The sequence below is a fragment of the Dipodomys merriami genome, unplaced genomic scaffold, assembly GCF_024711535.1.
Source record: "Dipodomys merriami isolate MVZ:Mamm:240054 unplaced genomic scaffold, mDipMer1.0.p SCAF_11, whole genome shotgun sequence".
NCBI classification, from domain to species: Eukaryota; Metazoa; Chordata; class Mammalia; order Rodentia; family Heteromyidae; genus Dipodomys; species Dipodomys merriami.
The window spans coordinates 18849199-18875044 of NW_027202382.1; the positions used below are offsets into that span (position 1 = coordinate 18849199).

The window sequence follows — 25846 nt, forward strand, 5'->3', positions numbered from 1 at the left end:
AAAGAAAAAGATTACCAGGAGGCGATAACTGAGGGGGCAGGTACACAAAAGGAGGGAGGAAGGGTGAGTAAATGTAGTCATTATATTCATTGTGCATTATAAGAATTGAACTATGTAACTTGAGGGTAGGAATGGGAGGGGGAAATAGGGAAGCGCAATGGAAGGGGTGGCATTGATCATGATACATTACACTTATAACCTGACATATGGAATTGTAACTTCTTTGTGCAACTACTTAATGAAAAGTATCAGTCTCATTTTACAAGTTTGTTTCTAGGTTAAGAAGTTAAAAAAATTAACAAATGTAATAAAAGTTTTGTAGTAATGAGAATTATAAAACATTAAATACCTGAGAAATAACCATTCTCATGAATGAGTTATTACAAAGTTACCAATTTGCCCCAGATTGATTTCCACTAAAAATAAAAATAAAATTCCAACGACAATACTGGCAAGGTTTTTTTTTTTTTATGGCTTTTGATAAATTGTCACTAAAGTGATTTTTGTGGAAGTGGATTTACAGTTTACTTGGAACTATCAATATTTTGAAATAGGCAAAACAATGTTGAAGAAGAACAAATTTGAAGGACTTACTCTACCTGACTTAAAGACATATCATAAAATATGATAAAATCATAATATTAATATAAACAACAAGACCAATGGGAAGGAAAGACAGTCCAGAAATAGAGCCACAAATGTGTAAATAATATTTTAACAAAGTCTCTGGTCTAGTTTAATGAAGGAAAGAAAGCTTTTTCAACAAACCATGTTGAATTAAGTCAACTTCCATATGGAAAAAAGCTCAAACTCACCTTTTACATAATAAACTTTTTTCTTTGGCAGTACTAGGTTTGAACTCAGGTCCTTCACTTACTAAGGCATTTTATCACTTGAACCACAACTTGACTCCTTTTTGCTTTAGTTATTTTTTAGGTAGGATATTACCCTTTTCCCTAAGGGAAAAGCAACTTCAGACAGCAATTTGTCTAATTGAAATTATAGGTCCATGCTACTGCACCCAGCCTTTATATGAGTTAATTTATACAGGCACCTGTGGCTCATGCCCATAATGTTTGATACTCAAGAGACTGAGATCCAAAGGATCATGGTTTGGAGCCAGCCTGGACAAAAATGTCTGAGACTTCATCTCTAAAACAGCCAGAAAAAAACAGACTGAAGGCATGGCTTAAATGGCAGAGTGTCAGTCAAGAAAACAAGAAATCTGGGTAAACTCAAGGCATTGAGTTCAAACCCTGGGACTGGAGGGGAAAGAGGGGAAAGACTGCCAGAGAAAAAGTACTAATTCAAGATAACTTAAGGACTTAAATGTAAAAGCTCAGAATATAAAACAACCAGAAGAACATGAAGGAGGGTATCTTGGTGACTGAGGATAGGGATGAAACTTCAATGCTCATAATTGACCATGTACATTTGTCAAAGCCTAAATGTACACCAAGGTGATAATTATGTATCAGTGTCCTTACACTAATTGTAATAAAGATACAACTCTGGTGTACAGTGTCCACAAGGAGTATATTTTATAGGATTAGGGACAGGAGATGGTAGGAATTGTATATAATTTCAGTTAAAGTTTGCTGCGAACTTAAAATGCCTCTAAAAAAAGTCATTAAAAATAAAACAAAAGAAAAGAATAGTCCAAAAGAAAAGACAGACCATCTACAAAAGAGAAAGCATTAGACAAGTATCCGATTTTACATAAACAAAGGCAGACAATGACATGTTATCTCCGATTGTTGAAACAATCATGAACTTAGAATTCTATGTCCAGTGAACACATTGTTCAACAATGAAGACTGAATCAAAACACTATGTCAAACAAAAACAGATTGTTTACTACCAGGAGACTCAATAAAGGAAACTTGAAAAGATATACTCTAGGCAGATGGAAGTGATCTAAAATAAGAAAGTCTGGGGGAGAGCGAAGTCAAGAACTCAATGTATATCCTGCAAAATTAAGAAGAGTGAGGAAAGGGGTAGATAAGGGAGGATGGGTGAGGTTGTTGAAAGGGTGACACTGATCTAGATATATTGTATTCATAAACTGCTTCCTTAAATGGCAATTCCTTTGTACAACTACTCAAAGATAATTAAAACATTTTAAAATGAAGATTAGAAAAAAAAGTGTTAGAAGTGTTTGTAAATGTGGACACACTTATTTCTCTCTTGATATCCACACCTCTTCATCGTGTGATTTTTCAGCTCCTTTTATTTAAAAAAATGGAGTCTATTTCCCCACTGAAGACAGCAAACTGCCTTAGTTTCTCTAGAGCACAGATCACCTTGACAACAAATGCATGTAGGGTTTTCTCTATATACCAAGCAATGCTTCAGTTTCACAGTGGACACCATCTGGGTGTCCTTTAGTTGAATTCAGTTCTGACTTGAAGACTTGGAAGAAGAGACAGATCCTACAGGCAGAAGGCTCAGTCTTAAAGGACTTTCCTCTTCTCAGGTCAGTATCAATTCCCAGATTGTTTTACCTGTGTTTCTGACCAACTGGCTATAAATCAGAGTGCCCACAAACTGTCTCCTTAGATTTAATTAATTTGGTAGAGCAGCTTACAAAACTCAGGGCAACACCTGGGCTCATTGGTTATAATAAAGGATGTTACAGTGAAGGATGTGCAGATGAAGTGATTCTTAGTTGTGGTGAGGTGTGGGGGAGAGGTTAGGGCTCCATGCCATGCCCTCTCTAGGACTACCATCCACTGGGAACCTCCAGGCATCCACAAGATCTCAGAACATGCCTTATGGTGCCAGATGAACTCAGGGCCTCACACTCTCATTTGGCTTTCTTCCTCATGGCTGGCACTCTATCACTTAAGCCATGCCTCCATTTTGAGATTTTGCTGGAAGAGATGGAATCTCTGAGACTTTTCTGCCCAGGTTGGCTTTGAACTTCAGGTCTCAGCCTCCTGAGTCACTATTACTGTAGGTGAGCCCAGCTGGAGTATAGGTTTGAATGGAGACTTCATTCTATAGGTAGGATTGAGATGCATAGAGATCTGATTGGACAAGAAGGGAGTGATCTCATGCTAATAGACAGGGCTGGGAAATTCAACAAGGCATTTCTTACTCAGAAGGTATGGATTAGGACCTACTTCTCACATGCAGGTCTTGTGACCTGCTTTTGGGTATAATAGGTTAGAGAGGTTTTTTTTTTTTTTTTTATGGATAGCAGCTGTAAGGAAGGAAGATGAAGGATTACTTTATATAACCATCCTTGGGGAAAAGAATCCTAGGTTCTGAGACCTATGAGTGAGGAAAAAGAGGCCAGGAGATTAAAAGCATACATGTATAGCATGAGCTCTACCTTTTGAATTTGGACTCAGTTCATTTTATGTACACACCAACAAGGTGTGGCCGAAATGAAAATAGTGGTGTGGTACCTCTAAACCTAGCATTGAAGCAGACGTGCTCACTCTTTCTCATTAACTTGGATCCCTGAGCTGTCATGTGAACAAGCCTAGGCCAGCCTGCTGGAGGATGCAAACCACCTGGAGACTTGCTCAGAGGCCAGCTAACTTGTCACCTGACAGCAGACTCATGCAAGAGTAGCTGAGATCAGCTTGGATGACTTAGAGAAACTGTCCAGTATAACCCACAGTCTCTTGGAAAATAACACATCACAACAATTATTCGAAGCCACTGAGTTTGGAGGCAGATTCTTAGGAGAAATAAGAGCAACAGCCAACAATGGCATAAATCAATAATATCTTGATAGAATGGGCCTACAAGTGTAGTGGTGTACTTTTTTGCATGTTTAAAAAATTAATTGTACAAAGGAGTTTCTTTGCAATATTTGTATTGATTCACACAATATACTTTGATCAAATTTACCTCTTTTATTACCTTTTTTTTTTGGGGTGGAGGGGCGGTCATGGGGCTTGAACTCAGGGCCTGGGTGCTGTTCCTGAGCTCTTCTGCTCAAGGCTATTGCTCTACCACTTTGCACCACAGTTCCACTTCTGGTTTATGAGTGATTAATTGTAGATAAAAGTCTCATGGGGACTTTTCTGTCCAGGCTGGCTCTGAACTCCCATCCTCAGATCTCAGCTTCCTTAATAGCTAGTATTACAGGTGTGAGCTACCAGCACCTGGCTTCATTACTCTTTCTTAACCTCCTTCCAGCTCCCTTTAAAAATAGTTGTTAGTGGATTTTCCTATATTATTTTTATACATGAAGGGTTCTGAGGTTTAAAAAAGAGGATTTTCTCATATAACAAGAAATAAGTTCTCTCAGGGCGATATGAGGCAATATGGCCAGATGCACCAAGAAGATGGGCATTGTCTATAAATTTGGCACCAGCTATGGTGCCTCACTCCAGAAGATGGTGAAAAAATTGAAATCAGCAAGCACACCAAGTACACCTGTTCCTACAGTGGCAAGATCAAGATGAAGAGGAGAGCTGTGGGAATCTGGCACTGTGGTTTGCATGAAAGCAGTGGCTGATGCATGAAAGCCGTGGCTGATGGTACCTGGACTCACAACACCACTCCTGCTGTCACAGTCAAGTCTGCCATTAGAAGACTGAAGGAATCAAAAGACCAGTAAAAGCTCCACCATCACAGATGTCCCTAGTGCACAATAAATGGGTTAATTTATATAACAACAACAACAAAGGAAATATGTAAGCTTTTTTGGAGCTGGTGCAGTTGCTCAAGGAATTTATCAAGGATGCAGGATCTTTTCTTTTTCTTTCTTTTTTTTTTGATGGGAACAAATACCATTGTGTAGAAAGTAGACTTCTTATCACATTTCACTGGCTAGAACTCTGACACATGGTCATACCTAGGTGCAAAGAGCCTGGGAAATTGACTTAAAAAAAACAAAACCCAAGGTGAATTACATCCCCCAAAAGGAATAAAAATTTTGTTACAAAGCAAAAGCAGGAGTATTTAGGCACCAGCAGCCTCTGCACTCTGATTTGGTGAAGGCATCTTATTTGAGGAAACAATCTGAAAGAAAAATAATCGATATATTTGGCATAGATTATGAGGTAGTACTGTACAGGGGAAAGGCATTGTTGTATGTCTCCCAGGCTGAGCTCTGCAGCTGACAACTCTTGATTTCTCCCCCCTTTACATCAACATATGGGAGAGAATGATGGGTAAACCTTTGGAGAACCTGTGGACACAGTGTAGGAAATTTACATTTGTGACAGATTCCCTTTTAGGCTTCCCAACAGAACAACGAGTTGATGTTATGTTCTCCCGGGGATAACGTGCTAAAATCTCGGAGAGAACAGACCTATATCCAGGGACTGGCAGAGCTAGAATTCTAAGGAGAGGCTGAAGGCCTCCCAAAGAAGAGGTTTCCATGGCTCAACCTTTTTTTTTTTTTTATCCAGTCGTGGGCCTGAACTCTGGGCCTGGGCGCTGTCCCTCAGCTCTTCAACTGAAGGCTAGCGCTCTACCACTTGAGCCACAGCACCACTTCTGGCTTTTTCTGCTTATGTGGCACTGAGGACTCAAACCCAGGGCTTCATGCATGCAAGGCAAGCACTCTACCACTGAGCCAGCCACCTTCCCAGCCCTATGGCTCAACCTTTTTAAAAAGACAAATAGACTTATTCACTTTATTTTGAATTATAAAGCCAGTGTGTTTTGAAGTGGGCCCAGTGTTCTGTGAAGCAAAATTACTGATAAGTTGCCTTCAAATGCTGATTAATGCACTGCCTCCGGGGAACCTGAAGCCAGAATCTAGTTCCACCACCAGAAAAGTCCCACAGCCTGGGACGTGGCGGGAAAACGTGCGGGGGAGGAAGTCTGAGGCCGCAGCTTACAAAACAGCGAGCCATGATTTTAAACTTAAAATTTATTGTTCCATTTTAACATAGATTATGTATTTGTGCCTCATGAAAATTTCCTCCTCATATCAGGAAGACAAATTTTTTAAAAATAGTCTGTTTCTCCTTCCTGTCTCTTAGTTTCCTCGTGAACACACTGAATTCCACGGAAAATGTTAAGGACCCAGAGGTGTGTCATCCAAGAGATCTATCTTCCTGTTGATTAGCATAGTTTCTATAAGGCAAAGGCAGGGATTGAAACCAAAGTAAATTCTGACTAGAATCATCCAGAACTGGAAGAGGATGGCAAAAGAAATGACACTGTTTACTATGTTCCAGACACAATTCCAGACATATTGTATCATTAAAGGACCCAAGAGATGCGATTCAATTCCTTTTACTTATAAAGGGGATAGGAGTCATTCTCAGTACCTTCTGAATGATGATGAGAAATGCCTTTTGAGATCAACCATCCTTTCATTTCATTCATTCATTCCATTAAAAAGAAAAAAAGGTCTCCTAAGCTTTTAACTTATGCAAGACACTATGAGAAAGAGCAGCGAAAGGGCAATTGAGTTTTCAGATGTAACAAGGCCAACCAACTCTCCTTTGAAGCCACCTGGGACTAACAAGATTGGGGCTGGAGCCTTGCAGAAGCAGTCTGTCTGACCTCCATGGGCTTGAGCCAGGAGCCCACCAGAATCCCAGAGAGCAGCCTATTCAGGCTCCAAAAGGTTAAGCGACTTGCTCAAGTAAGTAACCCAACCAGGAAGGGGCACTAGCACAGCCCTCAGACCCCAGCTCCAACTCCCTTTCCAGCTCAATGAAGTCTTCCAAGCTGGAGAAAATGCTCAGCAAATAGTTTTAAAGTCTTTTATCCATCCATACGCGAGTGCTGCTACCGAGCTTTATTTAATTCCAGGCTCAAAGCACACAGAAAATAATTTTCTTTTTCCTTAAAAGGTTCTGCGGAAAGAGAAAAAAAAAAAAAAACCACTCATTCTCTGCGCCTCTGCAGCAGCCTCGGTGTGGCTGTGTTTGTGTCTGTAGAAAGGACTCGTCTGACAGGAAGAATTACAAATCTGGAGCTCGTTTTGGCATCCCAGAGGAGGTGGGCGGGGCGTCTCACAGTAAATTGGCAATTCAGAATGAAACGTAGTGTATTTGGGTTTTTTAGTGACACCTCAGAATTATTACACGGGCGTGTCCAAGACAGTTTGAAGTGGTGACGATTGCTCTCCCTCAGCCTAGGGGAGCTGGTTGCTCAGTAGAGGTGTGGGGGGGGGGGGGAGAAAGAGGGGTCTTCTTCCTTTAAGGTGTGTGGAACTCTCCAGGTCCAACCAGGTTGTGGACGGGTTAGGAGGGAAGCTTGGATCCCCACTTTGGGATTGTCCTGGAGAGGGGGAGTCTATCTGGGGAGGGGGTGTGTCGAGCTCATGGTATTGGGGGTCTGAGGCTGGGATCTGAGAACTTTGGGCCTGGAATTGGGGGACGTGGGCAAGGTTTGGGATGGACGTTGACAGCAGGAAGAAACAGGGGACGGGGTCACCTGTCTTGGTGGGGGTGCTGGAAAGTTGAAGCGCGGCGCTGGGGAGGGCAAGTCGCAGCAGATGCCCGTCCCGACCCCAGTGTGTGGATGTGGGTGTGTTGGGGTTGTCGGGGCAGGGCTGGGAGGGGGCGGGGGGCGTGCACGTGAGGTCAAAAGTAAAAGAACAGAGCGTCCAGCGGCACCAGCCTTTTTTTTCCACCTCGCACAGCGGTGCATCCGGGGCGGGAGGCTCGGCGCCGAGGCTGGCGGGACCCTACCTCCTCCCCCTTCCCCCGCCCGTGGCCGGCGGCGGAGCCGGGGCAGCTCTGTCCGCACCAGCGGTTTGGGGGCGCTGCCTGGGAGTATGAGGGCGTGGCCAGAGGCCGGAGCCAGAGGCTCCTCATTGGCTGCCAGGTTGGGCCGTGGGAGGGGTTTGCGGCTGGGTCCCGCTAGGGCGCTCGCAGGCGGTGGGAGGCGGGGCCGGAGGGAGCCGGGCAGCCAATGGGCGCGCGTCCCCCGGAGCAGTTACAAAGGGCCGGAGCCAGGCCGCCGCGGCGGCAGGGGAGGTGGGGCGAGGCGAGGCTTGCCGAGGCGTAGCGGCGGCCGGGCCGGGCCGTGCCACAGGCGGGTGGCGGCGGGACGATGGAGGCGGCGGCCGCTGCTCCGCGTCGCCGGCTGCTTTTCCTCGTGTTGGCGGGCGCGGCGACGCTGTTCCCGAGGGCGACGGGTGAGCAGCGGTGGCGGCGGCGGGAGGGCGGGCGGGCGGGCGGCCGCGGGGCGCGCGGGCCGGGCCCGGCCTCTGGCTCGCTCTTGCTCTTTCTCAAACATGGCGCGGGGCCGGGGGCGCAGGTGGCGGTGCTGGGCCGGGCCGGGCTTTCCTGCGCCCGCGGGCTCCACGCGAGCCCGGGACGGGGCGCCGCGGCCAGGCGGGGCGGGGGCGTGGGTCCGAGCGTGGGGCGTGGGGTGGGGGGGCGGAGGGGGCCGCGCCGGGGAGGAAGTCCGAGGCCGGCCCGCGCCGCGCTCTCCGGGGGGCGGTGACGTCGGGGGCGGGGGGCGGTTCGAGGTCGGGGCTGCCCGACGAGGGCGAGAGTGGGCGGGAGAGCCGGCTGGGTGTGAGGCCGGCGGGGCCGTTCCTCCGCCGGGCACCGTGTGGCCTTCTTCCGGGCTCCCCGCGCGGGCGCCCGGAGTGGGCTCCGAGCCCGGAAGGCGTCCTGGGGCGGTGGGGACGGGGCGCCGTGGGCCGAGACCCCGGGTCGGCCGGGCTTGCCCTGGGCTGGGGCGCCGAGCCTGCTGCCCCGGGAGGAGGCGGCTTCCCCGGCCGGGGTGGAGGGTGGTGGGGGGCTCCGGGAGCTTTTTTGTGTGAGGTGAGCGGGACGTGCCCGGCGTTCCTCCGTCTGGAGGGGTTGGAGGGAGTCCCGGGACCCTTAGGACGCCTTCGCGGGTCGTCTTTGCCGCGAGAAAACAAAAAACGGAAACGTGAGCGCGGGTTCTCCTGCGGTCGGGGAATGCGTGAATGGGAACGATTCCGTGGGTTTCCTCGAAGGATGGACACGCATTCCTGGGGACGTGTCTTTTCCCCCGAGTTGACAGTTGTTGTTGCGGGGGACAGATGTGCTCCGCGTAGCCGCTTTCCACAATGTGAACTCGGGTTGGAATCGGTGGTTGTCAGTTTACTCCGGCGAAGGAAGGAGTGGAAAGCTTGGTTTATTAGCAACAGAATCAGACTCCCAGGAACCGAAATGTTGAGCGACAGCACTGGCAACCCAAACCTGAAGTTCGTTTGTGTCCGAAGCTGCACAGCAAATGTTAAAACAACAGCAGCAACACGTGCAAAACACCCCACATCCTTTGAGCGCCTGGATGGCCAGTTAATCCTCATAGCTACCGTTTGTTAAGAGCTTACATAATGTAAGTATAGAAAACACACCTAAGTGCATTGACTCCCCCACAACGAATCAGTCAGGGCTCCTGGCAGGTGCCCTCTTTATAGATGTTAAAACTGAGGTACTGAGTTAGGGCTGTTTCTCAAACCTCTACACTTGATACATACACCTAAGCAGCATAGCCCACTTTTCCTTTTCGGTCATCTGATGAGCACTTGATACTGACTGCTCACTTGCAGGTTTTGCTCTAACAACATACGTTTCAGATTGGCGTCTTTCTGGTTCCTGGAATATTCTTGAGCTCTGAGGCCTGCATTAGGGAAAATAAGGGTGATTTAACCTTGGCCTGAAGAGAGAGGCAAGATAACTACGTGCTCAGGTGGGAGAATACATATAATTATGTATCAAACATAAGTAACGTTTTCACAGCATTACTTGAGTAGGGTGGTTTATTATTTTCCACCTAGGTTAAGAAGTGTTCTTGCATTTAAGTAACAGTATTGACATGGATATTCAGAGCATGGTTTAGTCTACGTGGGTGCTCTGAAGGAGCATGCAGTGTGCTTGGGCACACGCACCCTACAAAGCTGGTGTCAATTCTTTATGACTGAAAGCCTGGGCCATCACCTTGTTTGCTTGCCCAGGTTGGTTATATTGATACTTCAGCCCATCCTTTCATACAGTTTAAAGAAGCTCATTCTTTCCTCTATAACTTAGCTTTTCTTGAACAACTTGATGTTGCTCCTTTTACTCTGAGAATTAGTTGTGGGTTTTTTAAAATTTAGTTGTACAGAGGGGTTACAGTTACATAAGTAAGGTAATGTGTACATTTCTTGTGGAACAGTGTTACTCCTTCCCTCCTTTTCTTCCACTTCCCCATTCCACTTCCCTCCCCCTCCGAAGTTGTAAAGTTCATTTCCAACATTGTGTCTTAATGAGTATCCCTGTTACATTGGTTCACTCTTTGTCCCATGTCTCCATTTCTGTGTTTTCCTCTTCCCATCCCCCAAATCAGATAAACATATATACAAGGCACAGGGTACCTGTGTCTTTTGGTTCCTTTACCGGAGCTTGAACTGGGCCTAAGCTCTGTCTCTTAGCTTTTTTTTGCTCAAGGCTGGCTTTCTAGCATTTGAGCCACACCTCCTACTTCTGGCTTTTTGGCCATTAATTGGAGATAAGTGTCTCAGTTACTTTTCTGCCTAGGCTGGCTTTCAGTTTCGACCCTCAGATCTCAGTTAGGATTAGAGGCACCCTGATCTGTGTTTGCTTTCTCTTCTGTATTTGCTTTCTCTCCAACATAAATTTTCTATGGAAAATGTTCCTTTGCCTCTGGTATACGGTTTAGTTCTACTTCCTCTATAAATATTCTGTGTGACAGTACTGTTTACTTTTATTTGTATTTATTTGTTGTTTCATTTTTATTTGTTCTATAACTTTTTCTTTTGAAAAAAAACTAAAATCTCACTCTTCCCGGATGTGCAGCTATTACTTTAGTCCTGCCTGTTTTGCTCCAAATCTAGTTGTTTTTGAGTGTTTCTTTTTCCTTTCCATTGTATTTATTTTGTGTGTGTGGGTGTGTGTGCATACCAGTACTGGAGTTTTGAACTCCACTTCTGGCTTTTTGCTGGTTAATTGGAAATAAGAGTTTTGAGGTTTTATCTGGCTGACTGGCTTCAAATTGAGATCCTCAGATTTCAGCCTCCTGAGTAACTAAGGCTATAGGCATGAGACACACTGGTGTCCAGCAAGTGTTTTTGTTGTTGTTTGTTTTTTATAATCATCTAGGCCTTTCTATAAACTATTGCCAAGCTTATCTTCCTGGATTATCCCTGTAAAGGTTTATAAGAATTCCCATTTGTAGTTAGCATTCAGAACAGCACTTGAGGTTTATGATTAGGGTCACCTTCAGGTATTGAACCAGATATCTCACTTTTCATTACTGTAACCCCTCACTTCTAGTGATTTCTCTTTCCCCATTGAGTCTTGACTGTTCAGCTTTTTTTGTACATATATAATTTTATCCCTTTGGTTGCTTGAGAACAGTAGTTATCAGTCCTGAGTTCCTATAGAAGTTTAGTTCTATTTGAACTCTTTACTTTCCTAAACTGTATAGCACTTCTACTTGTGTTGTCCATTTCTACCATCTTGCACTGTTATTTAATGGTATTAGAGTTTATTTTAGGTACCCAGAGGGCAAGAGTCATGGCTTTCTTTCATAGCCTTAGAACCTAGCAAATATTCTGTTCCACATAAAAGTTATTGATTAAATGACTAAGCAGTCCTACTGTTTTTGTTATTGAGTGGTAATTTATAATACTGCATATATATAGTCAGGAAAAGTTGCATGGTATTGTGAAAGAATCAGTTGATTATTTAACTTAGTTATTAGTCCCAACTTCACCACTAGATATACAGACAGTATGTGATATCTACTTGGCCTAACTTGTAAGATTGTGAGATCAAATTAGTGTATATTTGAGTTTGAGTTTGCCATTTTGTTTTGCTAGCAATTAATAGGACTAATAGTCAACCAGCAATTTCCATTGGATTCCTTGTGTTTTGATTGGTTAGAATCCTGGTAATGCCAGTTAAATACTTTTAATACTTCTATAGAGACATTAGTATTCAAAGAGGCAAGTAATTAGTATAGGTGAAGGTGATGGGGTAGGTTTCCTGGACACTTTCATATTTAAACTGACTTTGAAAGGGTGTCTAGAATTCAGACTGACAGAGAGCAAAATATGATGAGTATTAAAAATTTAATTGTGTTCTCAACTATCCTGGGATCTACTCCAGGCCAGAAATCAAAGCTTTTAGTGGTAACTTTCTCTTTAGAATTAGGTTCCTCATTCTGCATATACTTTGGGGGTTGGATGTATTAACTCCTATCACTTTTCCCCATTACTAAAAACTATAACATGTATCTGACCACAAAACAAAATAAGTGGGCTAAGGGAGGGAGAATAACATACTGCTGGGCATTCTAATGGTGAAAGGCATAGCTGTATCATTACTTCAGTTTATAGATGGAAAAATAGAAAGATTAGGTGAATGGCTTAGGGTCCTATAAGGGCCAAACTGAGACAGGAACTTTGATTTTCTGATTTGAAATCTTGTGACCTATATGGTACTTTAAAGTGTGAAGGCTTAGAATGACTTCCTAAGTGAAGTAGATCTTAAATTCTATAGCATTTATGAAAAGTCAATTCTACAGTAGGTAGGAGAATGATCAGAGATTAAGTCCTCTAGTGAGCTGGGTGCTGGTGGCTCATCCTGTAATCCTAGCTAGCGAAGAGGTTGAAATCTGAGGATCATGGCTCAAAGCCAGCCTGGGCAGAAAAGTCCATGAGACTCTTAAGTCTAATAAACTCAGAAAAAGCTGGAAGTGATACTGTGGCTCAAGTGATGGAGCACTAGCCTTGAGCAGAAAACTCAGAAACAGCACCTAGGCCCTAAGTTCAAGTCCCAGGACCTGCAAAAACAACAACAACAACAAAATACTCTAGTGAAAGGCCAGTGTCTTTATTGTTACCCATAAAAAGATCTAGTACAGTACTTACTTGTTGATTGAGAAGAATGAGCTGAAAGTAGTTTGAAATTTGGTCTTAAGTTAATTACATTGAATTAGGTTGTAACTGAAAGGCTTTTATTTAGACCTAGAATTATAAGTGATCTATTTAGTTGTTGAAATTAAATGGGAAAATAAGATGATGAAATAATCAAGGGGGTGGGGCACTGGTAGCTCTATAATTCTAGCTAAGTGGGAGACTGAAATCCATAGAATCTCAGTTTGAGGTCGGTCTGGGCACCATGAGACTCTGTCTCCAAAATAACCAACAAAAAGCAAGACTGGATGCATGGCTTAAGTAGTTGTGTACCTGCTGAATAAGCAAGAAGGCCCTGCATTCAAGCCCCAAAACCACCAAAAATCTTCGTCATCCAGAGGGAGGAAAATCATGTTCCTTTGGGGAGTGTGGCTCCTGTTGCCAGCCTTCACTGAAAGGTTCTAGGTCTGTTTGGAAATGATTGAACTGAATGAGACTCCACACCATTCTTGTAGTATTGTTGTATTGCATTGAGTATATTCATTTGTAATTTAGGTTTTGGAGTTTGTTTGTTTATATATTATATATTTATATCGTTAACATATAATTAGTATACACACATACACACATATACACCTCACTCTCCAGTGCTTATTTTGTTCAACTATGATTTAGCCTTTCTAAGGAATTACACTTAGTTCTCCCCTGAATCTACCATATTTCAGTTAATACATTTGTATGTCACCTAGAGTGTTTACTTATATGCTTATAAACGAGTTCTAGCTTCCACATATGAGAGAAAACATGCAACCTTTGTCTCTCTGGGCTTAACTTACTTAACACAATTTTTTCCAGCTCCTTCTATTTCTTTGCAAATGCTACAATATCATTCTTTCTAATGGATGAGTAAGATTCCACATTTTCTTGATTCATTTGTTCATTGAGGGGCATCTGGGTTGATTCCATACCTTGCTATGGTGAATAATGCAGCAATGAACATGGTTGTACTGGGGCTTTACTGTATCCTCTTTTGAATAAATGCTTGAGTGTAATTGCTGGATCATAGGGTAGTTCTATGATTAGTTTTTTTGAGGAACCTCCATACTGCTTTGCAGAGAGATTGAACAAGTCTACATTCCTACTAACAGTGTACTAGAATTTGTTTTTTTGGTGGTACTGGGCTTTGAACTCATAGCCTTGTGTTTGCTAGACAGGCACTCTACCACTTGAGGCACACTTACTCAGCCCTTTTTGCTTTTATTTTTTTCAGATAAAGTCTCAGTTTTTGCCTGGGCTGGCCTATGCTGTGAACTGTTTATTTACACTTCTTACTTAGCCAGAATGATAGATTTGTACCACTGTACCTAGCTTTTTATTGATTGAGATGGAGTCTCAACTTTTTCCCCAGGCTGGCATCAAACTAAAATTCTTCAGATCTCAGCGTCTTGAGTACCTAGGATTACAAGTGTGAGCCACCACAACTGGCATGTATTTGAGTTTTAAAGGTGACATTATTCTGTGGATGGCCCTGGTGATGTAAGAGTATATCTTTTCAAGCCACGAACACCCTACAATTGTTTTTTAACTATGCCTTTTGCTGCTCTCTCTTGGTCATGGCTTACGTAAATACGGTGTTCTTTTGAACAGATGGACTGTGGTTTGTTACCATGTGATTGAGTCACATTTTTGCTTCCTGCTTCTTGGAATTAGGGCATATTTCTCAGGACTTTTTATACTTTGTCTTGCAGAATAGGCTCCAGGAGACTTTTGAAGTCTTCTCAAATGAAAGATCTATCTTGACTCAGTCTAACTCCTAATATTTCAGATAATACTGAAGTCTTTTGTTGTTTTGTTTTGTTTTTGGTGCCAGTCCTGGAGCTTGAACTCAGGGCCTGAGCATGTCCCTGGGCTTTTTGCTCAGGGCTAGCACTCTACCACTTGAGCCATAGCTTCACTTTGGGCTTTTTGGTGGTTAGTTGGAGATGAGAGTCTCACAAGCTTTCTTGCCTGCACTTTGAACTGTAGTCCATAGATTTCAGCCTCCTGAGTGCTAGGATTACAAATATGAGCCACCAGCACCTGGCACTAATACTTTTCTTAAATGAATTTTTTCAATGGCATATCTACAAACGTTAAAATTTGCTGGTACTGTGAGTTGGATCCATATTTAACTATGTAGGTTGTTTGTTAGCCAGAGTGATTCAGGTAGGCTTCTGGGGAGTTTTCTTTCTTCAATATGAATTTTTAATTGGTTAATTCCCCCGCCCCCTTTTTTTCCTTAAATACCAGTGGAGTACATCTAGTTTTGTGGGTTCAGTTTTATAGATCAGATCTGGCCTTTGATATATCTTCTCCCTCAGCTTAGCAATCTAAGAGCAATACATATAATGATTTCTAACTTGAAATACAATTTTGATTAGTCATATAGGTTGTTTTGACATTTCTTGAAAACGTGTAAGAATGTGCCAGCTAGTCAACCTGCTTTGTCTCATTTAATTTCCATAATGAGTCCTGAATCGTAGTTGAACTTTTTACTTAGGTGCTGTTTAATTCCCAAAAGATTTGTGTGTGTGTGTGTGTGTGTGTGTGTGTGTGTGTGTGTGTGTGTGTGTGTGTGTGTGTGTGTGTGTGTGTGCGCGTACGTGCGTGTTTGTGCGTGTGTGGTGTGTGCGCATGCGTGTATGTGTGTTCGCGCGTGTGTGCGCGTGCATGCGTGCCAGTATTGAGGGCTTGAACTCAAGGCTTCTCACTCTTGAGAGGCTTTTTTCTGCCCATAGCTGGTGTTCTATCACCTAACACTCTACCAGTTGAGCCATGCTTCCACTCTGGCTTTTTGTTGGTTAATTGGAGATAAGTTTCAGCTTTGTCTACCTGGGCTGACTTTGAACCATGTTCTTCAGATCACAGCCTCTTGAATAGCTAGGATTGCAGGCAAGCACATCAGCCCCTAGCTTCCAAAAAACTTAACAAAAAAATCCATTTATTCTTAGGTTTATGTCACCAGTGGTCAGAAGATAATTGGTTTTGATGACATTGGTTCAAGATTCTCACCCAACTTTTTCTTCAATATTAAAAAAAAGTCACTTCAGTTAAAACAATTATAAACTAACAATAGACAAATGATTGAGTCTTACCCATGAACTTCTCCTGCCTGCTTTGATAGTAATCGCAATCTGGTTTATATCTATGAAAGCCTATCAATTGAAGAGCTGGTTTCCATGTTTTCTAAGACTTTAGTCTTTCTGCTAATGGATGAGGAAGTTTGCATTTGAGCATTCCAGAGTAAGTGATGTTTATGAAAACAGTAAATATGTTGTTAGGACCACTTCAGCAAGAATGTTGTATTTTTCAATACTGGACATTGAACTCAGGGCCTCAGAATGGCTCTACCACTTGAACCATGTCTCCAGTCATTTTGAGTTTAATTTGGATTTTGGGAGTACAATCTCATACTACTTTTTTTTGGTGGGGTAGGAAGTAGAATCTCATACTGCTTTTTAGAGGGGGTGGGGAATAGGATCTCATACTACTTTTTGGGGGGGTAGGGAGTAGCATCTCATACTATGCTTTTTTTGGGGAGAGGGTGGGGGTAGGATTTTATACTACTTTTCTCCAGTAGCCTTCAGAGACCTTCTTGTCTCTGCCTCCCCAGTAGTTAGGACTATAGGTATGATCCACCATACTCTGCCTTCAGCTTTTGTTCATTAAAGTTTTGCTTCTTGAAACGGAAGTGTACTCAGAGGCTTGCAATCTTTCTTTGAAGTGATACTTTCTAGATAATTTGAATCTCTCTGATGGGATTTAACTATCTAATGATAGTTGATTACTTATTTGTATTGGATTTATATATGTTAAAAATTTGCTTTTAAGTGTAAGACAGGCACAGAATTGAAAATACTTGAAAAATTTTGAATTGGAGAAAAGAAAAAAAAAATCACCAGCCAACATGAACTTTTTTGGCTTTTATCATCTCTCATCCCTATATAGTTTTTTGATGCAGTCTGTAATCATTTTATGTTTATCAAAGCTAATAAAATTGTTTTGAAGTTGGCAAAGAGTTTCAGAAAGAACTAATTTGTTTTTTAGTAAATATCTCCTAATGATTAAGATGATGAAAAGTATAGAAAAACTAAAAGGAAGACTTTCTTTTCAATACATATTATACTTGTAGGAAATGTCTTCAATACGGAATTTGGCTAGAGAACAACTAAGGGGAGATGAATTCTGACTTAAGCAGGTTGTAGTAGAGATGAAGGTAGCCAACTGGACTTGTTCAGGAGGCAGTGGAGGTAGCAGACTAGACTCTGCTTCAAATGGAAAAGGACCTAGGCAAAGAGCTGACTTAATGATACTCTCTTTTTACTGTAGCATACACACTTGTCTAACACCAAAGACATAGGCATTTAGAATGTGATCTGGTTGTATTGAAACTTTGATCTCTGGTTCCTGGCTGACATAATAGACAGGAAGTTTTGTGTTTGGGACATGAATTTGCACTACTGGCCTCAGGTCATGGTTGTTGATGTTACAGGTGTCACTTTGCTGTTCCTTGGAGCTCCCTGAGGGCTATCTTGTACAGTGCTACTGTTTTGCTCCACTAGTCTGTCTTTAAATTTCTGTTTAGATTGACTGAGAGTTTTTTTTCTTTCCAATTTTGGAGACAGATTCAGTTCATTTGGAATGAATTGAAATTTATTAAATTTCTCAGAAATTTGTAAGAATAGACATATAGACTCCTCTTTGGGGTCCCTTTCCGAATGAAGTCTCATTACCTTCCTTTCCCGGTTTTCCTTTCACTTTCAATAAATTTATTCTTGTTAACTGAAAAAAAAAAGACATTTGGAATTAGGTTCTAATTAGTATATCTCTCTGTGGACTCAGTTTTTAAAGGAGATTAACTGTTGGCTTACATGGTCACTGTGAAGGTAGTAAACAAGTGTTTATAATATGCCAAGCACAAACTTGACTTGAGTAGGTATTCAGTCAATGAGAATTATTATATTTTTAAATAAGCAAAGGACTGTCTTTTGGAAGAACCAGAATTACTTGATTGAGAAACAAATTTAAGCTCAAGATAAGGAGCTTTCTATCAATAGTAGCTGTCCAAATAGATCTCTGTATGGTAGTATGTTCCCTGTGACTGGACATAGGCCGAGGCCAGGTAACCATCTGAGAAATTGTAGAAGAAATTTCTTGGATTAGGTGGAAGGTTAAACTTGATTATCTCTACACTCTGTTTTTACTTTAGAATTTTGTCCTTTTAGAGATAGTCAAACTTCTTTGTTGTTAAGCCAACATACATACATACAGGCAGAACTACCTTAGAATTTATGATTTCAAGATGAGCACTGTCTTGTATCTTTCTTATTGGATGAGAAAAGTTTACTTATTGATTGGCTTATACTTGAGCCATTTTACAAAAAAGATTGGTAAATGTAGAAACTTGATAATTTGCATAGATCTCTCTGCCTATTAGTGAGGTACCATGAGGATTTCATTACTTCTTTTGTTTAGGTGTGTTACTGAGGTGTGAATGCCTGACTTTGTGCTTGAAAGGCAAGTGTTCTTCCACTGAACCACATCCTTAGCTAAGTCTCCAATACCAAGATGCCAGTGCTCAGGAGAATCTCCAAATGGTAAGGGTATATTGCTGTTCTTTGGCCACCTGGTTCTTGTTCTCTACTTTAAAAAAAAGGATTCAGCAAGCTTGAAATAAAATTTGGCAATATCCAGTAAGTCACTCCATGACTTATTAAGGATAACTCACGTATTCTGCAGGTGGCTACTCTAGGTCTGTTCTAGTGTTTCCTTGATCTCACTAACAGGGCTGAACCTTCTTAATTTTTGTTCACTTGCTTCAGGATAACCGTTCTATTTAGATTTCGTAGGTGTGAACCTCACTGATTACATAATAGTGTATATTTATAGTTCTAGGACACCTTGTGCAGGCATCCTATTACATTTCTACAATATAAGATCCCGAAATATGCAGTGAAATACAAATAGGTTTCATGAGAAATGGAAAAACAAACAGCTTTTTCTACTAGAAGCTAGGACTTAAGCAAGCAAGAGCACTGATCATGGGGGATATAGCTAACCATGAAGATTATGGAGATAAAAAAGCAGTAACTATGGCTTTTTATTTGTATGTGCATGCATACACATGAGATATACATATCATTCTTTTGCTTGATGTATTCATTTCCAAATTGAACTATAATATGCTCTAATTGAGTCTCTTTGTTTAGCACATGGCTGTTGATTTAAGTATTCTCCAATTGAGAAGCTGACATTTTAATTTTGTTATTCAATGCGCAGCAGATTTAAATAAAAACATCATGATGGTCTATTGTGAATTTCCTTCAACAATAATTATATGCAATTGTTTTCCAAAATAAAGAAGTTAAAGTAGTTATTTTATCTCATTTTACATTTGAATAAAAACAATATAGGCCAGGGACCAGCTTCTTGTCTTTTTCAGTGAAGACAATTATTTTGCAAGATATTTTTTTGCTGGGCTGTCCTGGACCACCATCTCTCTTACGTATAATTTTTGTGTGGCTGTGATGACAGGCTTGCACCACCATGCCCAGCTTTTTGGTGGAGATGGAAGTCAATGCCTCCCATGTAGTTAGAACTGTTGATGCGACCCTCTACTCTCACTTCTTTTGGATTTTCTTTTTTTTTTTTTTTTTTGTCGGTCGTGGGGCTTGAACTCTGGGCTTGGGCGCTGTCCCTCAGCTCTTCAGCTCAAGGCGAGCGCTCTGCCACTTGAGCTACAGCGCCACTTCCGGTTTTCTGGTGGTTTATTGGAGATGGGAGTCTCACAGTCTCTCCTGCCCGGGCTGGCTTTGAACCGCGATCCTCAGATCTCAGCCTCCTGAGTAGCTAGGATTACAGGCGTGAGCCACCAGCGCCCGGCAGGATTTTCTATAAATACAGTGCATCATCTGCAAATAATGACAGTTCTGTACTTGTGTTCCTTTTTCTTTTTTTTCTGCATTTGGTGAGACCTAAACACATTGCTGAGGAGATAGAGTGATAATTACCCTTTTCTTATTTGTGATTCCAAGGGAAAGCTGTCATTTATGGATTCTGAAGTACAATGCTTTCTTTATGCTTTTTCCTTAATGTGAATAGCTTCGCTTTTTGAGATTTTAAAAATTATGGTATGTTGAAATTTTATCAGTGTTTTGTTTTTTACTTGTTCTCATTATCTTCTCCAAATGATTTTCTTTTCTTTCTTCTCCTTCTTCAGGTGTCATCTTGTAGAGAAATTTCCCCTTCCTGTGTCTCTCTGCACTTGGCACCACTGTTCGTTGGTGGCTTTTTGTTCTTGGCCTTGTGAACTAAAGGCAGGAGTTGCATCATTTCATCACAGTCCTCTCTGTTCAGGTTTTACCATTCCTGAAGGGGTAAACTTTTATTTTTGCACACACTTTGCTTTTCTGGGGAAAGGCATTTAGGCCTTGTACCCTGCTTCTAAAATTATTTACATAGCATCCCCAACTCATGTCTTCAACTGGGTCCTTTGGTGTTTGCAAGGCCAGGTGTTAACCATCTCTGTACTCATTGGTGGGAGGTTACCACTTTCTCCTTATAACTCAGATTTTATACCTTACTCATTAGCTCAGAATCATCTGTCACTATTATTTATGATCATCACCACACCTCTGTATTCATGCAGCCAAGTCACAATGTCTCCTACAGCCACTTGTGTCTTCTAAAAAGCCAGGGTTGAATTCTTTGTCTTGTTCTACTTGGTGGAGAACACCACCAAGATTATCTGATAATTTTTTTGTTTTTCTTTATATTATTTGAGAACATATCTAGATTACATTGATGTAGCTCTTAAGACACTTCTGACAGAGACATAACTGATGCAGTTTTGCTTCCTGTCCACTGTTCCATTAGTAATATGGTCATTTCCCTATCCTTAAACAAACTTTCAAAATGTCAATTTTAATGGTTACGTAGTCTTCTAATTATGATTATATCATAATTATTTATAGTTATTGTATTGTCATTGGTAGTTTCATAATTTATAAAATACTATATAATTTTTATAATTCATAAAATAAGAAATCTGCATACTTACTGTGTCTTTGCTTTAATCTGTGGTTATTATAATTATTGCTGTTTTTGAACTCAGGGACTCAAGTTCAAGTGGTAGAGCTAGACAGATGAGCTACCACTTGAGCCACACCCATTTTTGCTTCAGTTAGGGTCTCATATTTATTCTCTGGTTGGCTTAGACTGTTTTTACACTTGTTATGTAGCAGGGTTAACAGGTGTACCACAATACCCAGCTTCTATTGAGATGTGATCTTACTTTTTACCTGAGATCCTCTGGATCTCAGCCTGGCATGAATTACCACACTTGGTTCTTACTATTTCTTTAGACTAAATTTTAAGGTGAATTTGTGGATCAAAAGGTGTTGTAAGATCTGTAAAGGCTTTTTAGTATATATTGGCAGATTGTTTCCAGAAAGCACATAAAGTTTTGGACTTGGCATAAAGAGATTGTAATCTATAGGATGAATAGTCAGAGTTAGAGTTTTGAAGGGAATATGGGGAACTTCAAATAGATGTACTATATATTTGGATTTTTTTTTTTTTTTTGGTTGGTCGTGGGGCTTGAACTTTGGGCCTGGGCGCTGTCCCTCAGCTCTTCAGCTCAAGGTGAGCGCTCTACCACTTGAGCTACAGTGCCACTTCCAGTTTTCTGGTGGTTTATTGGAGATAGGAGTCTCACGGTCTTTCCTGCCCTGGCTGGCTTTGATCCTCAGATCTCAGCCTCCTGAGTAGCTACGATTACAGGCGTGAGCCACCAGCGCCCGGCTATATTTGGATTTTTGAAGTTCATACATTTTTAAAAAGTATTAGTGGATATGTAGTGAAGTCTGCTCCTACCGCTGTCCCTTAGACCTTTAGTTCCTTTCCTTTGAATCTGGTATTACCTATTTTGTCTTTCCAGGGGAGGGGGATAATATATACATATATTAGTGCCGGTTCTGGGGCTTGAACTCTGGTCCTTGGCACTGGCTTTTGTACTCAAGGCTCATGCTCTACCACTTGAGTTTTGAGCCACAGCTCTACTATTGGCTTTTTAGGTTGTTTAGTGGAGATAAGAGTCACATGCAGAGTTCCTTGCCTGGCTTTGAACTGATATCCTCAGATCTCAGCCTCCTGAGTATCTAGGTTTATAGTTGTGAGTCCCTGATGCCCAGTGTTACTGTTTTGACATGCTCACTTTGACATGTTTGCTGCAGGATAATCCTAAAGAGGTAGAATTGAGAAGAGCGACTAGATCATTTGAGAAATAAACCCCAAATGGTACACTGGAGGGAGTAGATAGCCTAGACCTTAGCCTGGTCTACAGAAATAAGCAGAAAAAGTAATCTACTTGATATGCTTCAACCTAGAGGTGGTAGAGGGAGAAAAGAGAAAGGAATGGTTTCTTTGAGAAAGGGGCAGATATGATTTAGTGTTGAGAATGGAAAAATGGGTAAAGTATATAGTATTGACTAGATGATAGAAGAATTGTCATTAGTGCCTGAGAGAATTTGTCATGTATTAACTTTCACCTTCATCTTTTGTTGTGGTGTGAAGTAAATGTGTGTGTGTGTGTGTGTGTGTGTGTGTGTGTGTGTGTGTGTGTGTGTGTTAGTGGGTAGGGTAAGGGAAATTAATAGACATTATCAACAAAGTCAGGATGGTGAAAGATTGGAATTTGGTATTTGCTAAGAAATCTTCCTCCTTTTTCTTTTAAAATTGCTGAGATATCACAGCAAGAAGGAGTCTATGAATCCTTCAAGGGTCTTTTTTGTTGTTGTTGTTGTTGGTTGTGGGGCTTGAACTCTGGGCTTGGGCACTGTCCCTGAGCTCTTCAGCTCAAGGGACTCTACCACTTGAGCCGCAGTGCCAAAACCAGTGGTTTTCTGGTGGTTAATTGAAGATAAGAGTCTCACAGAATTTCCTGCCTGGGCTGGCTTTAAACTGTGGTCCTCAGATCTCAGCCTCTCCTGAGTAGCTAGATTTACGGACATGAGCTATCAGCACCTGGCTTCAAGAGTCCATTTTTAAAATTATGATCTTAGAGAAATAATGGTGCATTTGGTTTTGACTTGGCTTTACCCAACATCTAGATAAGCTTAGCAATGTTTCCTTGAAGCAGTTACAATATGAAGTTACAGTGCAAGAGAAAGCCAGACAGTTTAGATAGAGTTGAGATGTAGCAAAGGGCCCAGTGCAAAGGAAATAGGAAAATATACTGTGTCAGTAAGAGGAAGTTTTCTCTTTGTCCCATATCCATAAAGCACACTGAATTCAATTGGAAGGTCAGAAAATTTAGAGAGATGTTTGAGTGGAGTTCTGAATTGAGAAATATGGATGATGGAAGGATACAGAGGGCAAAATACCAAGATTTGGAAAAGGAACGATTATTAAAGTGTTTGAATAAAATTAATTCAAACCCCAGTATGGTAAAAAATTAAAAAAAAGAATTGTCAGTTCCATATATTATACATTGGCTATTTACCTCTCTGCTTCTCTAGAAAGAAATATGGGCTTCTAAACCAACTCTTGGCAATCCTGGCATTAAGTAGAAGCAAGAGTGTTTCCATATGTTACCTTCAGACACACTGAAATGGAGTAACCATGGTTAATGCTCTGTAGTTGTGATCAAGAGCCAGGATCTCCTTGAGAATTATCACCTGTACTATAATACAATGTAGACAACCCTAAAGTTCCTGCTGGTTTTTATATGGCATTACTTCCTCTAACATGGTAGTGTTTGGTTTCTGATAGTCTTGCATATTACACCAAGATCTAGGAACAAAATACTGATTTACTGGCAATTGATTTTTGTGCAGGAATTTTAGTTAGGAATAAACTTAAGTTAAACTTCAGTTGCAGAACACTGCAAACAAAGTGATAATGACTGAATGACTAATACCTCCTGCAGTGTTGTAACTATTCATTAGTCTTACTTTTCTGCCCAGAAAGCTGGAGCTTTCTTTTGACCTTAATTGTGAAATGTATTCAGATTTTAGAAATGTTAAAAACGTGCAGACATGTGCATCTTGGAATTAAGAAAGCTGTGCCTGCTAGTAGAGATTTAGGTATGGAAACAAAGTTGTACATTGTAGTGGAAAGGGACCAAGCAGGTGTTTGGTTCTTTGCTATCAAGCAGAAAGTCTAGAAATCCATACATGAAGTGTAGGGTTACTTAGCATGGGGATACCAGTATAGAAAATACATGTATTTTATTTATGTTCATGAAGACAGTCTAGTGGAAATTCATATCCACATGTGATCTGGGTATAATAGTGTTATAATTATTTTGATATTCTAAAGTTCTGATTTTTTTCATAAAATGACAACTAAATTACAAGTAGATGATATTCAGTTCAAGGTTTTATGTTATTTTGTCAATCCAGGATCCTAAAGTGGGATTTTGTGCACTGTTTTTTGGGCAGAGATGTTTCATTGTTGGACTACAGATAAAAATCACATTTGGAACAATGTCATTTATCACATGTAATAATGTGTTTATATAATGTGTGTTAATTTCAAAATGTGTTAATGTATAGTATCATGTTTATCTGAATAAGATTTTGAACTAGTTTGGATTTGTTTTCATTTTTGCTGATGAAATATTATGGTTGGCATCTTGAATAGTTATTTAAATTCATGATCTAGTGACCAAAGATGAAATCCTAATACTAAGGAAAAAATGCAGTCAGGATAGCTTTCTCATTTACAATTATTTAGAAAGTTGGATATCCTCTGTGGCTAGACAAGGCTGTGAAAGATTACTTTTCTTTCTGGGAGATTGAAGTTTTCTTTTGACCTTGATTGTGAAATCAAACGTGTGTGTGTGTGTGTGTGTGTGTGTGTGTGTGTGTGTGTGTGTGTGTGTGTGTGTGTGTGTGTGTGTGTGTGTGTTTTAAGACAGAGTTTTGCTGTGTAGTCCAGACTGGCCTAGAACTTCTGTAAAGCTTTTCTTCTGTGTGTGTGTGTGTGTGTGTGTGTGTGTGTGTGTGTGTGTGTGTGTGTGTGTGTGTGTGTGTGTGTGTGTGTGTGTGTGTGTGTGTGTGTGTGTGTGTGTGTGTGTGTGTGTGTGTGTGTGTGTGTGTGTGTGCGCGCGCGCGCGCGTGTGCATGTGCGTGTGTGTTTTAAGACAGAGTTTTGCTGTGTAGTCCAGACTGGCCTAGAACTGCTGTAAAGCTTTTCTTCCTCTCCTACCTCAGCAGGGTTAAAGTACTTGGATTATTCTCCTTTGGGACTCTGGGTTTTATTTTTTAATATATGTTATTGTATAGATACTGTGCAGAGTACAGAGGGGTTACAGTTACACGAGTAAGGTAATGAGTACATTTCCTATCGAGCATTGTTACCCTCTCCTTTGTTTTGACTCTGGGTTTTTAAGTATCTGTGTAATCCTTATTCTTCCCCCCTGGTGAGCTACTTAAGTTCCATAATAGCTTACATAGTACCTTGAAAATAGCGTTGCCCAATGAATGATTGCAGAATTAAATGAGTCAACCTGATGGCCTAGTACTGTGGAGTGGATTTGGGTTTTGGGGTAGTGGAAGGTCATGTACCTTTTTAAGGTACATTTGCCCTTCACAAACATTTACAAATTTAAACAAAACCCTAGTTTAATAGAAGAACAGAGAGGGAGGTGTCCAGGATTTTGATCTGTCTTTTAATTAAGTAAATTTTATCCTTTAAGAAATAGGAACTTCAGCATCTGGGTTCAAGAGAATCCTTAAATTTGTGTTTTAATTTTCCCCTGAACCATTTTACTATACGTAACTACAGTCTTGTGTTCAATAAAGACTGTTAGCGGCAAAAAAAAAAAAAAATTCTTATCCTTGCCTGGGTAATCTTTGTTATATGGTATTTTTATTTGTCTATGTAAACATGACTTATTCTTATCAAAAGATTCTTACTGAAAGAGTAGTAAGAGAAACCTTGAAGCAGTGAGTTTTTCAAGTTTGCCATAATGACCTCTTTGAAAGAAAAGGCACAGAATGTGTTTTTCATGCTGTTTCTTAAATGATACAG

General features: G+C 41.1%; 1 protein-coding gene and 1 pseudogene across 4 annotated transcripts in view; both read left to right on the forward strand.

Moving 5' to 3' along the window:
• The first annotated feature begins 4283 nt into the window (after positions 1-4283).
• Positions 4284-4579, forward strand: LOC138816205 (large ribosomal subunit protein eL43-like; annotated as a pseudogene).
• Positions 4580-7895: 3316 nt separating this feature from the next.
• Positions 7896-25846, forward strand: part of Tgfbr1 (transforming growth factor beta receptor 1) — a 65352-nt gene continuing 47401 nt past the window's right edge. For 3 of the 4 annotated variants that reach the window (XM_070010612.1, XM_070010603.1, XM_070010594.1), the window contains exon 1: positions 7896-8068. In XM_070010612.1, the coding sequence (XP_069866713.1) occupies positions 7984-8068 (85 nt within the window). In that variant the 5' untranslated portion in view covers positions 7896-7983. Of the gene's footprint in view, positions 8069-8805; positions 9250-25846 lie in introns of those variants that run through there. The other variant, XM_070010618.1, reaches the window with a different exon arrangement.